The sequence below is a fragment of the Charadrius vociferus genome, unplaced genomic scaffold (genome assembly GCF_000708025.1).
Source record: "Charadrius vociferus isolate BGI_N301 unplaced genomic scaffold, ASM70802v2 scaffold163, whole genome shotgun sequence".
Taxonomy (NCBI): Eukaryota; Metazoa; Chordata; class Aves; order Charadriiformes; family Charadriidae; genus Charadrius; species Charadrius vociferus.
The window spans coordinates 13734105-13750913 of record NW_009648332.1 but is presented as its reverse complement, the minus strand read 5'-3'; the positions used below and the strand labels follow the sequence as shown (position 1 = coordinate 13750913).

Sequence of the window (16809 nt, the reverse complement as noted above, 5' to 3'; positions counted from 1 at the left end):
AGCAGCTGGCTATGCATTCGTGTTTTCCAGCTTGTTCTCCCCAGCCCAGCTACTATATACACCCAATCTGGTAGGCCGATTTAAGCATTTACCAATTGCAAATACAAGATTCAATCATCAATTTTAATTACAAGCCTCAATCATAAAGCAAGCCAGAATTTATCCTCTCTACCTAGTCTGATCAAAGCCTGCTAACAATGTTTAATATTATAGCCCAAGCGTTTAGTTAAGTTTTTTCAGGCTGGTATAAGGTTATTTGCTGAGGGTTTATTAGGAACATAATTCATGTATGTCTTTTGATCCATTTGGGTCAGCCGATTATTATTTTTAAGTGTACCTGGTGTTAAGTACATGGCCCCAGAGGACGTAGACTCCAGGGTTCCCAGGAGCTAAGGGACTGCGGTACACGGACAGCATTCCCAGGCCCTTAGTCATAAGGTGCACTCCAGACATTTCTTCCCTCTGCCCCAGGCTAGTGGGTTACAGATCACTTTCAGAGAAGGCTACCAAAGTACCAGGTGGTTCAACAGAAGTGCTGCTGGGACAGAACAAGCTTGATGGCACCTATGGCCCATCTAGTTTCAAGTAATTTTTCTGGGAGTGAGCGGCGTTTGCTGCAAGTTTTGCGAGGTATAAGCAAGTCAAACAGTGGGCAGCTACAAAGTAATCTGCCTCTCCACCAGTCCCAGGCAGAAATTCCCTCAGAAACAAAGTTCCTTTCCCACACTTTTTGGTCAGTATCAATTATAAGGGGTAGCAACGCAATTCACATATGTCTATTCTTCAAGTCAAACACTTCTTTTTAATAAGTTCACTGACCTGGCTACACGTTGGGTCAGTAAGTTGAGAACTTAAAACATTTCAATTTATTCTGTGTCTGGACACAAAAACGTCTCACCAAGCTGCTGCATACTATTTGTTAGATCTATACTTGTCTTTCCCCTTATTTGGAAATTCATCTCCTTAACAATTTAGTAAAAGTAAATGGAAAGAACAGGTAATGAGTAACTAATGAAGGGTGAAATTAAGGGTGAAGGGGCAGTTAAGTAGTAGATACTCCCACTTTTTCTCATTTGAGAATTATGACTCCCTTATAAAATATGGTTTGGGGTTTTTTTTGGTGGTTTTTTTTTGGTTTGGTTTTGGTGTTGTTTTTTTTTTTCCACTTAAAAGGTTTGGCTTGTCTTTCAGTTGACTTACGGGATTCTTAGTGTACGATGAATTTTATTACATAGTTAGGACTTCGTAATAAGTCGAACCCATTTTGGGGTTAGCTAACACTTCCCCCCCCACCCCTCAGCCCCAGAGAACTTCTGGTGCTATCGAGAGCAAGTGCAAGTAAGTATGTGTTTAAAATTCAGATCTGGAAATAAGTGTAGCTTTATTTTTAATTTCAGTTTGATGCTATCAGATGCTACGCCTTGAATACCACACTACTGTAAAAAAAAAAAAAGTATTTTTACGTGTATTTTATGTGCATGTGTACTAATGCAGATTATAACAATTCTTATGAGAGTACTATACACATCTTACTAAAACAAATATTTGGTACAAATCTTTTTACTGCCAATTACAACTAGATGACCATTTCAGAAGCATACTTGGCAACGCTACCTTTTGTGTAATTATTGTGCACATTACAACTTTAAACTCGTGGGTTTTTGGTGGTCTTTTTTTTTTTTTTTTCCTAGCAGAGCTAGGAAAAGCATCAGATACCAGTCAGTGTCATACCAAGCTTTGTTGCTAAGTGAATCACACATGATCAAAGATTACTAGATGTACTAAATTTAGTAAGCCGGATTTGTTATTTGGGTTGAACTGCATGTGGACAAATTGATAAAACAATTACTTGAGTGGGTATCAAACCACAACAAAAAAAATGGTAGAGCAATTTGTAGCAGATTTGACATAAAAACGTAACAAAAACACACCCCAAACTAAAAACACTGAAATTTCATACTATTTATACATCGTACATTCACACCACAGCAATATGAAAATCCACAATCATTTCACGTTCTTTAAGCATTCCAAAGCCTTACCTTTGAAGAGCCATTTGAGTACATCTGTATCATATTTTCTGCTCCTTGTTTTACCTTCAGTTCTATATCCAATTGCTTCTTTAAGGCCATCAATCTGTTGTTAGTAGAAAAACGGGGATCGCTATTTGGAGTATCAGGAGTCCTAGGACAATCTGTGATTTAAAGGTAAGATGTAATGTGTGCAGAAAAAAAAAAGAAAAAAGAAGAAAAAAACCAAACCCCACGAAAACCCAAACCCCTCCCCCCAAACCCACCCTAAACTCTATGCTATTAAGTTATAGATTAAACAAAGCTGGAACATCATACTTAAGCATTAAGACTGACCCTCCTGTCCAGAGCTACTTTGCAACAGCACTGCAAATGCGCCTTAACATAAAAAGCCTCACGAAAGCCTAGTGACTCCTACACACGTCCTAATTCACATGAATCACTTCCGGGGGTGGTAAAATAGGCAGGTTTGCAGCTAGGTCTATTTTCGTTTCAAAGAAGATTTATTTCTTCTGGAACGTCTTGAGTCAATTAAAAATGCAGTTTTCCATTAAGCTTTCTTACACTCCTGATTTTAAATCTAAGTGTTTTCAAACTAAACAAACTCGGACAATAATATTCAATATTAATGTGCACGGTCTAAATAGAGATCTTAAGTAGGTCCTCATCGATTCCAGTGTTCACACTGCAGACACACGTTATGTCAAAATTAAGAATACATGAAATGAGCCTTTTCCTTAGTTGCAAAGCTGAATGATTTTTGCTCTGGAATCGTAACAGAATCCTGGGATAATTGGATATATAGGCAGACAGGTTATTGAACGACTGTGATCTGTAGGAAGGATAAAGCTTTTTCGTTTGACAATATTACTGTGTTTAGATCTCCATCTTGCTGGATTAATTTAATGGAATACAAGTTACTTTTACCAATCAAATTATATTGTCATACTCCTTAACTTGTCTATCCTCCCCCAGAAAAGCTGATTAATCACTGGTCCATATTTCAGCTTCTGCAACATGAACTGTTAGCAAACTGAAAGTAAGTGGCCACTGGACTATTTCCTAGTACTAAACTTTCCACCATGACTGTCCTTTTAGCTAACTATCTTCCCTAACAGTCCCCATGACTTCTAGTTCAAAATTTCTGTAAAAGAGAATAAATTATGTCCACCGTAGCAATAATTTTTTTCTGTTGTTGATTTCTTTTACCCTAACAACTGAGAGCATACCTTCTCTACAGGGAAATGACATTAGTTGGTCTCCTGGAAGATAATATGTACCCAATACCAACAGTACACTTTTCCCCCAGTTTTAATTAATTTTCCTTGAATTAAAACTAGGATGATGGATCAAGTTCCTGAAATCCTCAATTATTAGAAAACACAGGCACTGCACAAGTAACTTACAAATTATTAATTATGAGGTGTCACAGGGAGGAGGTGTCTTATCTGCCATTTCATATTTCTTCTGTAGAAGCTTCTGATAACTAATTTTGGAGATTTAATACATTTTACTTTCAAGTTTGCTGTGTAATTTCCTCCTAAATTGTAATCTTTGCTGAGGCTACATACAGATTTCATTAAAGGAGAAGTTTTAATTTCCTCTACTGCTAATTTACTCTTCACTTCAAGCCACTTTAAGACTCTTACTGCATCTTCACTACCTAAAGGTAGCACAGAAAATACCAGATGTTTAAAATAAACATAAAAATCTGTGCTATTCCTCATCTGTTTTGTCATTCATCCTCTCCTCAATGTTTTGGCTTGGTTTCTCTCTGAAATATTGCACTTGAACAGCTTTACCTTAAATCTGTTATTAATAAAACAAAGATTAACAACATGCTTTTTTCTCACTTATGTCTTCACATTCAACCAATCCTCACCTAATAATCTATTCAAAATTAGAACAAATGCGAAACTTGAAAGTCACAATGTCAAGTCTCCTTGTAAAGTAGATTAATCATATACATGAATATTTACCAACTTTAGATTTATAACGCAGGCCTCTACCACTTAAAGATCCCAGCCCTCTGATGATTCCTGGGAAGACTGTGGTGCTCCTGAAGTCTGTTTCCACGGCTTTGAAAGACGCACACAAACAGTCTTCCTTTGCATTAAAACAACACTCAAGTTGCAAGTCAAGGACTAATTAGAGATACCACGGTTCAGGCTGCCCCGGCAGCTGTTATTATCTCCCTTTGCGTGTCTGCACAGTGAAGGTGTAACCACATCACTTACCTGGGTGATCTCAAGAGTTGGTCTGCTCTTGTGGATCTAAACCATTTAGTTTAAATTTAGTTTAAGTGGTCCTACTATGTGCTTTGTTAGCAACAAGTAGCAAAGGAAACATCTCTGCAGGATGGACTAATTGGTAGGAAGGAATAATGTTTTGCTTTCATGAATAATAACTGCTCACTAAACTCCTGAACGTGGAACAATACTTTTTTTTTTAAGCAAAAAAAAAAAATATTTACCAACAGCTTTTCAGAAATGGCTTCCAAGTGGCTCCTTCTCCCCCCGACCCCATTACAATTCAGTAAGCAGCCTGAGGCAGCTTCTTATAGAAGAATTCAGATTAAAGTTTTAAGTCAGCCGGACAAACTGGTCCTATTATGGAAAGCGCTGATGATCTTAGCAGCAGCACTACAAGCTACATCTGTATTAGCTGTTTCCCTCTCTCTTTGTAATGTCTACTGAGGTTGTAATCACTTCGGTGTGGCTAGTTATCGCTGATCTATTTGTATAAAGCACTATACAGAGGAGCTCAAATCTCATCTGGAGACATTTAGTCGTCTTCATAATACAAATAAGTAATAAATTCATCTAGCTAATTGCAATCAATGGGATTTATGTGTAGGCTTAAAGTTAAACAAGAGTTAAGTACTCATACCAAATTGATACTTCACTCAAGTAGGTAAGTAGGGACTGGGGAAAAGAAGAGATTCTCCAGTTTGCCATGTCTGTTGGTCAATAAGGACAGAATGAGACTTGCCATTTTGGATGCATTCAAGACCTACTTTGCATAGGAGAGCAAGAGCTTTGCTGGGGTATGGATTAGTGCCCTTCAGTATTTTCTTCTTGACAGTGAATGTCAAGTGAAGTAACTGATGTATTTCAAGTGAACTTGACTTTACTTCAAGTAACTATGTTATTTTTGCTGAACAACTACGAATGTTGTTGCTTAACACTACTGAGTTTTGCGCAGCCTCTTAGCATACATCCAGGCTGCTGGGGAAGAAATGCAGTACTGCTTCCCCAGCACCTGCAACATCCTGTTTTCATGAAAATATATTTATAAGACTTAAAATAAGCTAATAGTGATGGTTTACCCGATATTTTTTTTTTTTTTAAATGTCTGGACTGCATCAGGCTTCCGAAAATCTTTTCAAAACTAACCAGCAAAAATTTCTTGCTTCTAAATTGCTTTTTACCAGTGCTCCCATCTAAATTATATTTATTAGAGTAGTGACACAACTCTACTCTTCTGAGACTGCTGCTCATTCCTTTGGGGACTCTCCCCCAGATGCTAGGTATGCTATTTTTTCAATAAGCTCAGTGTGAAATCTAGGATCCCATGTAACTTTCTGAATTTGGGTTCCCAGATGGTACTGCACCATGCTGCTAAGCCACTCAATTAGCAGCAAGTGCCTTTTGGTAAATAGTTAATTTTAATCTTATTTGAGGATATTTAATTGCAGTTAGCCTCATCAGTGTCCTACCCAACAGAAATACCTGTGATGCATATTTAGACGTTGCTGGAAGGGGGAAGAAAGAAGCATCAGCAGGCTTTTCTCAAGGAGTCTGATAGTTGCATCAGCACTTGAACTGAGCCATCAGTAAGTCCAAGGGAGCAGTGGACATTCAGCACTCAGAGTACATCCAGCACTGACCTCCTAGAAACTTTGGAAGTTGAATTTCAATTCAGTAATGGCTAATTTTAACCACTGAACAAGTGACAGGAGATTGTTTCAAATTGCTTAGATAATGTTATTCCACATTAAGGTTCCCAAAAGTTACCATGAAGTTCCTATGGATACAAGCCTTGTAGGTGGAGCCTGCTATCTAAAAAGTCAATTTGGTTGATACCTCTACCAATTTCCAGTAATTGATCTTATATATGGACACTTTGGTGTCTAACATTAACCTAGTCATTTGTAGGAACAAAGAAATCCCCCAAACAGTATCTCTCACTCCCCTGTCAGCTAGTCATATTCCTAAACAAAAGAATTTATTTTATTTGTGATCCCTACAGCCAAATTTGATGTAAAATGGATAGCTTATAAGTTAGTTAGGAGAATGGAAGAAGAGGCATGAACTTGTCTTTTTGATTTCATGTTCTCTATGTTCTATCCAGTGTCCTCAATTTCCTCAAAGGTTTTTCTATCATCTCACCTCCCTATCCGTTTTTACTTCAGCTCTTTACTTCTCTATTGAAAAGATTAATTTCCCAATTTATATATATCCTACATATCAACTATATGCCTAATTAAATCAGTGACTTGCTGTAGGTAAGCTATTTCAATCATACACCTCAGTGAGTCATATTAAAACCCACAATCTCTACTGCTACTTTTTAGACTTGTGAAAAGAGTATCAATTTAATCCGTACTACTGTGTAGAAGTATGTTTTCAAGATACAAAATTTCTTCATCTCTAAAACTGAAGTAATCATCCCCATGTCACGCATTAAAATAAACTTCTCAGGTCACTAAGCTTGTCCTACTCTCTTCATATTGCTGCATTCTGCTTTCCTTTTAACTGCTGACCTACAAATTTTAAAACTCCATGTCCTAGTATGACTAATACACTGCATGATAAGGGCAGACCTGGGGACAAAGTCCCACTTCAAAAACAGATCTAGATTCACCAGCAATCCCAGAACGTAAAGTAAACCTATGTTATGCTGAAAGTTGTTTCTGAATCATACGTCCACTGCCAAATCTACCCTCACATTCAGCAATATAGCTTTTTGGCAAACTGCATTTTTTGGTTAAGGTTCAACACCATTTCTTCAAATAGTTGTGAAAATAATTTCCTATGGCATTAGGATGTGGAAAGCTTCCAGCTCTAGGCAAACTACCATCAAAACATCTCAACTTGCTTGAAATGGAATGTTTTTAAAACACATTTTTCTAAAGTAGGTTCATTAACGCTAAGTTTAATAGTTTTAACATGTATCGATTACATTGTGCTGATTAAAAAGAAGCTACACTACAAACGTGTTTTGTTGAAAAAAAGTAATGCACGTTACTGCTTAATACCATAAGCAGCAGTAAGACTCACAACAGTTTGCATGGCACTTTTCAGCTCTAAATCTGGAGCACTTCACAACTATATGTTCACACCCACTTTTCAGATAGAGGAACAAGGAAAGATCAAATGGCTTTTCCAAGTTACCACAATGACCTTTCAACAAGTCAAGAGAAACCATCAAAAATCTGCAGAGTTCAGGGCTGACAGGTCAACAGGATCATAATCTTATAGGCAACGATTCTCTCAGTGTTACTTCTCAATGGATCTCAGCCCTGACTTTGCTACTTAGATCCTGCAAAAACCTACACAATGTATTCTACAAAGGAGGAAAAAAACACAGGACCACCCCAAAAAGCATTGAAGTACATAAAGAGAACACAGACCTTGACTCACACACCCTCTTTACCTTATTTTCAGCATTCATGCTCTGCACAGTCTAGAAATTTCCCATCTATTTCCTTCTCTATTTTAAATCATTTGTCACTAACTGACCAGAAGAAGGTCAAACACAAGCTAAAGTGAAAAGCTGTAACTTGGAATAAATCTACCCTCTGGAAACAATGCACTTATTCGGGGAGCTCCCATACTCATCAGTAAATGATTATTAAATTCACTGTTGATCCCAAGCAAAAGCAAGAATTCCCAAACTGAGATACCTGTGACCTCTCCACAGAGGTATCCTGTCAGACGATAGTGATCTTTAGGACTACGTCTATGTATTTGCTGAATATTATGTGTGCGTGTATATATACACACAAACACCCACACAGTTGGCATGACTGAAGTTTTATATTAGCAACCTTATTTTGCAAAGGCCAAGCCCACTAATACCGTAAGTCAAGCCTAAGACTTCAGTATTAAAAAATCAGAATATCACCTAGATGATCTGCACCCATTAGTCTCAAGACAGACAGAATGTTTACCAATAGCGCTCCTCCCCCATGAATGAGGCAGGCAATTAAATTACAAGGCAAACAGTATAAAAACCTCAAGCATTTCAATTTTGGAGGTTGGCTGCTTGTAGATCTTAGATCTAAAAACAGATATTAAAAGAATTAAAGACTACTTTTTAGAAGGTTATGCAATATATTCTATTAAAATGGGTCTTATATAGGAATAACTGATGTGATACTGTACAGCGAATATAAAGATCTCAAGAGAATTAGTGAGTTTTTTTCTTGCATGTTTAAATAATCAAGACTGTAAAAGCTATCTACCAATAATACTTTGTACAACTTTTTGTTGTTATTAACTACAATTAGAATTAATTAGTTATTATTAATAACTAATTAATAACTTTTAATGCTAAGAACATAATACTAAGAAGTTGAGCATACATCAAAAGCAGACAGAAGCACATAAGTTTATCAGCCTTGACCTTTTATCCCTTGAATCTTTTGTGACGTCTCTGGTATTTGAACACAAGGCAAGATGAGCCTGGCTGCTAACAGTTATTCACAAGAGCAACGGGCACTGCTGGCCTTTTCAGAAGTGTGCTAAGGATGTGAACAACATTATTTTGGATCTTTGTACCCAAAACACCTCTTTAGAACATGTAAATGCTTCCTTAGGGTCTACAGCATTTCCCAAGTCATGCACAAGGATAATATTGCTCATTAACACATTGTGATAAGAGTTCTAAAATGCTACACTGGAAGGGGGCACTCCAACAAGAGCATTCTGTGCTCATCCACTTTTCAAGTTCTACTACTAGATGAATTTCACAAATTTATGTCTGCACAGATTTTTATATTTTGTCAATACACAGTTGGCATGCTATTTTTTTCTGCTCCACTCTTCCCATTCCTTTAAAAGCCACACTACTGTCAACACTGAAGTGGATTTTCATAAACCTTAGGCAATATGGAACAGAATGCTTCACGCCTACTAAAAGCCCCATGGCCATCTATGAAGCATGCATTATTGTATTCATTCCCATTTCATGATGCAGCAACTACTTTGCCTCACTAGTTTCAGCTGTCCCCCCTTTGCCCTTTGTATCTCATGAAGAATAAAAGCAAAAAATACAGAGAATACAGAGAATACTGTGCAGGCCGCCGTGAACACTTCAACACTTTCGCAGCATGTCACAGGGCCAGAGAGTATGAATTACTGACATCACCTGCCAGTATTTTCCTAAATTCTCACTGTAACCAACCTTTCTTCACAAGGATGATGCAGTCTTTTATTCTACTGCTCAAGCTTCTTAAGGCTTGGCATTCACTGCACAAACACCTTCGATGGCTTGTGCACATTTAATAACATTTCGCCAAGAAGAGTCTGTGTGATGTGACATCATCAGGCTGGCAATATCTCCCAAGTCATTCCACAAAGCTTAAAAAGGACTGTTTACTTTCACAACATTCCATCTTAAAATACCAAGCCTGGTATTTTTTAAAAATACATTCAAAAAATCAGTATTGACTCACTGCCACGTCACAGAAAATACTAATTAAATTACAATCATTCTGTGAAAACAATTTCAAATTGTCTTTGAAATATTAGCTTTGTTGTGGAAAAGCCTGAAGACTTAACAAATTGTTGCCACAGTAAGAAATGTTTGATAAGTTAGTCAGGTAAATGGCGCAACAGAAAAACATTTTTAAAAGTTAGATTTAAGTTAAAAAAACCCAAACAACCCAAACCCAGCAAAACTTAAGTAAAAATGCTATCATTTTTTCCCCCATAGAATAAAGAGGTGTATTAACGCTGATGCCTACAGCACAACTCCGAGAAAGTCACTGGAAGAGCTACCGAAATTTGCTTTCATACAGTGAAAAGCTATTTGGAAGTATTACAGTGATTAAGAACATACTGTAACACACCAATAACTGAAAGTGAAGAACCGGTACATGTTAAGTTAGTCTTTAGAGCATCATGGAATAATCCGTGAAATACAGTGCTCCCCAGAAAACAATTTAAAACTCAAAGGGACTGGATACTTATTTGTGAATCAAAACAAATAGGCATATGTAAGTAACAAACTCACCAGCTACGGATTTGATCGTTCCCAGAGCAATTTTTTCAAGTGAAATGGTATACAACTTATCTAAGCTAAGAGGAAAAACTGATTTCACAATAACATATGGTACCTGCAACGTCTTCTGGATCCGTTACAACAATGTGTGCATTTAACTCCTGTAACTTATGATGCAAGTCTTCTAACTTCTTATTCGATTTTTTCAAAATGTTGTCCACATATGCCAAGTTCTTTTTATCCGTTGTGACCTTCCTGAGGTTCTCTGCTCCCTCCTTGATTTTAAGTTCCTTCCTTATTTCCCGCTTGATTTGGTCCTTTACTTCATCCAGCTTCTGCTGTACCATTGTATCTGAAAAGTCCAACTTTTGGCCAGTGCTCACATTCTCAGAGGCTAGAAGACTTTTGGCATCCCCCTAGAAAGAAAAACAGTAATATAACTACTTGTTTCTTGACAACACATGCTACACTGCAAACTTAAAATGACTAGGCTTTAGGTCTATGTTAAACACTCTTAAACGTAAGACCATTTACTAACCATGGGTCTACACTCATGTTGCCCTAAAGCAACAATCTCACGAGACATTACATGTTAACTGGAGTTACATTTTACAACAGATTTATTTTAAATTTAGTGACATCTTTACTATGCCTATTTTTAACAGCAAGAGATTTAAATACTTCTGGATTTGTCATGGCTGCTTGCCTGGCAGTTATATGCCTCAGAGCTAATGACTCACATTTGTAATTTTCTAGATTTAATTGTGTGTTTTAATAGACCAAATGGATATGGGAAATAAGACTAAGTCTAACAATTATTAACTATGATGAATTTTTATACTTTTATTAGAATATATTCCTTTTAAAGATTATAAAAACAAAAAAGTTAAAAAACCCCACCACTTAGCGACGTTTGCAAATCTTTAAACACTGGCATCTTTATAAAGTTTTGTCAAGATGTTACTGGAAAATAAATTTGCTAGGTTTTAAGTTTCCCTCAAGTAAAACCTTTGACTTAAAAAAAAATAATCCTATTTTTTAAAAAAATCCTACTTTCTTGTGCAGGCAAGCTAGGCTGAAATAAAAAAAAATAAAAATGTTGCAGTGATGAGTAGGAGCTGGTGTAGTAAGGGAGCAGGGGATGAAAAGTCTTCAGACCACCAGTACAGATGAGGTCATGTTTGTGCCTAGTACATGTTTGCATATTATTGAGAAGTAAGAGTGAAAAGGGCATGGTATAGAACCTACATCAATAAAGTACAAATACAATTAATTACATACGTAATAACACTTCCTGTGTGTCTTACCCATGGACCCTGTACAATAAGTAGGCACTAAGTCCTGTCCAAGAAGTCTTAGCTAGAGTTAAATGAGTGAAGATCAAAGAAGGGCTCTCCTGAACTTGGAATCTGATTCAGTCATAATTCAGGGTGTATTTAATAATCGTGTGGCCCGATCTGTACAAAACTACCCAAAAAGACCAAAATTCCTGTAAGTTTTCTTAAACACAATGAAGAAATTGCCTAGACTTCCAAAATATTGGGTGGACAGTAGGTATTTGAAGGCATGACTAAAAATTTGGAAGTTTTGGGTGTAAAATGGCCAAACAGGTTACACCCAAGAGTGCTGAACGAATTGGTGGATGTGCTCACGAGGCAACTCTTCATAATTTATCAGCAGTCCCGGCTAACTGGGGAGGTTCCAATGGACTGGAGATTAGCTGATGTGACGCCTATCTACAAGAAGGGCTGAAAGGAGGATCCGGGGCACTACAGACCTGTCATTCTGGCCTTGGTGCCAGGGAAGCTTATGGAGCAGATCATCTCGACTGCCATTACATACTATTTACAGGACAACCAGACAATCAGGCCCAGTCAACGTGGCTTCATGATGGGCAGGTCCTGCTTAATGAAGAAGGTCACCTGCTTGGTGGATGAGGGAAAGACTGTGGATGTTATTTACCTAGACTTCAGTAAAGCCTTCAATACTGTTCCCCACAGCATTCTCATGAAAAAACTGGCTACCCAAGGCTTGGACAGGCATACACTCTGCTGAGCCAAACACTGGCTGGATGGCCGGGCCCAGACAGTGGTGGTGAACGGAGTTAAATCACAAGTGGTGTTCCACAGGGCTCAATGTTGAGACCACTCCTGTTCAATATCTTTATTAATGATCTCGACAAGGAGATTGAGAACACCCTCAGTAAGTTTGCAGACAACACCAAGCTAGGTGGGAGTGTTGATCTGCTTGAGGGTAGGAACGTTCTTCAAAGGGATCTGGATAGGCTGCATCGATGGGCTGAGGCCAATAGTATGAGCTTCAACAAAGCCAACTGCTGAGCCCTGCACTTGGGCTACAACAACCCCATGCAACGCTACAGGCTTGGGGAGTAGTGCCTGGAAAGCTGCCTGGTGGAAAAGGACTTGAGGGTGTTGACTGACAGCCGGCTGAACATGAGCCAGCAGTGTGCCCAGGTGGCCAAGAAGGCCAATGGCATCTGGGCTTGCATCAGGAATAGTATAGCCAGCAAGACTAGGGAAGTGATCATCCCCCTCTACTCTGGCGAGGCTGCACCTTGAGTCCTGCGTTCAATTTTGGGTGCCACAGTATAAGGACATTGAGGTGCTGGAGAGGGTCCAGAGAAGGGCAACAAAGCTGGTCACAGGTGTGGAGAACAAGTCTTATGAGGAGCGGCTGAGGGACTTAGGGTTGTCTGAAGAAAAGGAGGCTGAAGGGAGACGTTATTGCTCTCTACAACTACCTGAAAGGAGGTTGTAGAGAGGTGGGTGTTGGTCTCTTCTCACAAGTTACAACCAATAGGACAAGAGGAAATGGCGCCAAGTTGCACCAGGGGAGGGTTAGGTTAGACATTAGGAAAGACTTCTACACTGAAAGCATTATCAAAGACTGGAACAGGCTGCCCAGGAAGTGGTTGAATCGCCACCCTTGAATGTATTTAAAAGCCGTCAAGATATGGTGTTCAGGGACACGGTTTAGAGGTGGGCCTGGTAGAGGTTAGACAACAGTTAGACTTGATGATCTTAAAGGTCTTTTCCAGCCATAATGATTTTATGAAAACTAGTTGTCACCACTATTTGCTGTAGGAAACACCAATAATATAGCAAAGAAAACAGTAGAAGAAAACATTCAGGAAGGAGTTCAAGGAGCACAGCATCGGGCTAATTAACTGTAAGAACGTCCCAGAACACATGATGTCTAGATATAGTCCACAGTGACCTGTTTGTTTTCAAAAGAACTTGGGGAAATGAGGATCACGAAGGCTGTTCCCGGGCCATACATGTCATACATTACCACAGGTAATGCTGGTCAAACTATTTCAATCTCTGCATGTTCCAGTGATACTGCCTTCCATAAGCAAGATCCGATCTACTAGTCCTCAACTACAGTATCACAAGTTTACTAAATCATCTTTAAACCCCTCTTATTAAAACATTTCTACCCTTAACTGCTACTTCTAGTCCAAAAATTTAGCAACTCAAAGACTCTTAAATATTAAAAGTAGTCCGGATCACCATCTTGCCACAGAATTTGTCTATTGGTGAAAAAGACAACAAACAAGTAATTTAAAAATGACAAACTGTGTAAGAAATGAAAGGGGAAAAGTTATGCATATTTATACCTAAAGTGCACTTGTGATTCCTGCAAATACATTTCTGTTAGTGCAGATTAAAATAAGCTATTTAATATGCACATGTAGAGGCTATTAATAGTTGTACTGGGAAATACATGACTGTTTCCATATATAAGCGTATAAAAAGAATCAACTTTTTTTTAAAAAAGGATAATCAATAGTGATGAGCAACTAGTACAAAGGTTCATATCCATAATGAAGGAAATCAACTACCACGTGTTGAGTGTTTTGTTTTGAGAAACAACTGAAAGTGAAAATAAATTCATACAGCAACTGTAAAGCAAACTATTTGTTTAAGTAATAAGTATATGCAAACTAGAGTCAGATCTTTGATTTCCTTGTTTGTCTAACAAATAAAAATTTAGTATGTAAAAAAGAGCTTCAGGATTAGTACACTAAAATTTAGCCTTTAAAAACAGAGATCAAAACAGTGTTTGTAAATAAAAAAGTGTGTATTTTTAAACCATAATCCTTTGCGCTTGTTCTGCAAGCTTCCTAGAAATAAACTCATCACCCACCTCGTTCAAAGCATGATATTACATTTTTCAAAGTTCACAGGAGAAAGACAAGTGGTAAATGTAAAAACAAAAAAAACCAAAAAAAATATCCCCAAAACAACAACCAAACAAAACAACCCAACCCCAAAACCAAAAGAAAACTTTTATTCCATATTCCAATAGTACCTGAAGTAAGCTAAAATGATGCCAAGAATGTACACTTCTCAAACAGAACAATGTAATTAAAATATAAATAATTCAGAAATATTCTTGACTAGGGTTTCCCAAAGAGACTTCAGTTAATTGTTTATCTATTAAACAATAACGTATTTTGTTACAGGGGAGGTTTTTATCCCACTACAAGCCCTATATCCCACCTGTTAAAGGGCTGTTATGTTCTTCCATTAACAGGTTTTTGGAGCCCTTGTTTCAGATATGGAGTCTCTAAAAAGTCTTCAATTAAATTAAATCCCCGTGGTCGTCATTAATTTGCATTCCAAATTTCCAGTAATTAAGTTAAAGTTCTCCTCAGCTTGAGCAGTCTCAGCAGCATCTTTGTCCCTGGACTTAAGTGTTTCAAGATACAGAGTCATCTTCTTCAATCTGCTTCCGAGACAGCTAAGAGTTCAATACTGTGGATGCTAACACTGGAAACTGTCACATTGCCTATTCATTTAAGCATTCATCTTTAAATCTGCCCCAAAAGCCACAGATGATACTCCTTCTGTCTCTCATCATCCAGAGTTAATTACACTTTTCAGCTAAAAGTATCCTGTCACCTAGTTACCTAGACGTGTCACCTGGCACAAAGGTCACTGTGAAACAGTCTTGCAAGGAAGCAACCTTGGACCCTGAAGGTAATGCTGTGAATGCAGAGCAAGTTAATTAGCCCGATGCTGTGCTTCTTGAACTCCTTCCTGAATGTTTTCTTCCACTGTTTCCTTTGCTGTATTATTGGTGTTTTCTACAGCAAGGGAAGTTGCTCTGCTCCTGCGCTGACCTGTTTTGCCGCTGGGATGCAATGAAGGTTTGAGACAGATCCTCATGCCACAGAGATGAGCAGCCTCAGCAACGTTCCATTTTAAAATGGAGATAATGCCCAGATGGACACAACTGGACAGAATGTCTAATAGTTCAGTAAGAGAAGTGAGGTAGGACTTTTTCTTTAAGAAAAGCACCTCCCTAAAACGCCAAACTCAAACTCTACTTTTAAACTGAGAAATGACTTAAACCACAGGATGTTCTAGCTTTATTTGATGACAACCTATTACAAGTCTCTTGTTAGAGCTGAGTATTCTTTAAAAAAATTCTTTTCCCCATTTGGATAAACCTCCTCCCAGGTTAAGCCTCACATCCATTCGGATGTAGGTGTTCTGTCCCCTCAACCTGACAACTTGGTATGTCAAAAGAAACAACGGTTGGAGGTGGGGACCAGGTCCGTTCATTGCACTGCTCAAGCAGGTAGGGTGCAAAGACAGAAGAAATCATTCACGTTCTCTATGCCAAGAAAGCATCAATGGATTTTGCACAGACACTTCCTTTACTCTCCCTCCCAGAAACATTTAACATAAAGTATCTCAGGAGTGGAAATGCTCTGAAGAAGATAATGACTAAACCACTCCCACTGGCAAAACAGAGAACAGGCCTCACTGCTTTAAAATTTAAGACAAAAGAACAGGCAGTCAGTTATTGATTCTCAGTTTCTTTTTTAATTCTGGTAGTGTTTTGACCGCAGGTTAAAAGAGAGGAGCCAGTCTTTGCTGAGTGGTCTCAGGACTGGGCCACTCGGCGTGGCATCCTTCTCTCCCTTGTGCCACAGCGGATGACTGGTGAGCCAGTTCTTCACCCCACCAGCAGCCAAGGACAGCAGGCACCCGGCGCCAGTCCCGACAGACTGCTTCTGGGCTGTACGGAACGCAACTACAGGCAGCGGGGTGTACGTCTTACAATGGGAAAATACACGTTTATGAGCCAGCGTGGAGATTTCTGAAACTTTTCAGCATATAATGAAACTGAAGCTATGTTTACTACAATAAACTATTAAGGACCACAAATTAGATACTACTGCTCATGAAGAAAAAAGAAAAAGGAACCCACATATAGAGCTTTCCTACTGCAATGGCCTAGTGACTCAACCTCACTTTGATTGCTGGCTCAAAGACTATCTATTTACACAGATGAATTCAAGATGCCAGCCTTCAATTTCTGTCCTCCTGTGAAATGTTTTAAGTATAGTTGCTGAAAATAATGGGTAGTGGTCTGAGCATGTCTTTTAATAATACACACAGACTGTTTTGGCTGATGTGGTAAAAGAGAGTAGTAATGTTGTTTATGAAAATCCATGGGGGCCCTGCACTTTTTCCTCAGGTCAATTCTGAACCAAGTAATTGGTGAAGCAGGT

The 16809-nt window shown here is 38.4% G+C and overlaps 1 protein-coding gene across 1 annotated transcript in view; it reads right to left on the bottom strand.

Moving 5' to 3' along the window:
• The window catches only part of PKN2 (protein kinase N2), a 30342-nt gene extending 19671 nt beyond the window's left edge, over nucleotides 1–10671 (bottom strand). Inside the window, exons 1-2 of the mRNA XM_009884723.1 lie at nucleotides 10375–10671; nucleotides 2043–2194 (exon numbers count right to left, since the gene is read on the bottom strand). Coding sequence (XP_009883025.1) covers nucleotides 2043–2194; nucleotides 10375–10606 — 384 coding nt within the window. The 5' untranslated portion in view covers nucleotides 10607–10671. The remainder of the gene's footprint in view (nucleotides 1–2042; nucleotides 2195–10374) is intronic.
• Nucleotides 10672–16809: the final 6138 nt, after the last annotated feature.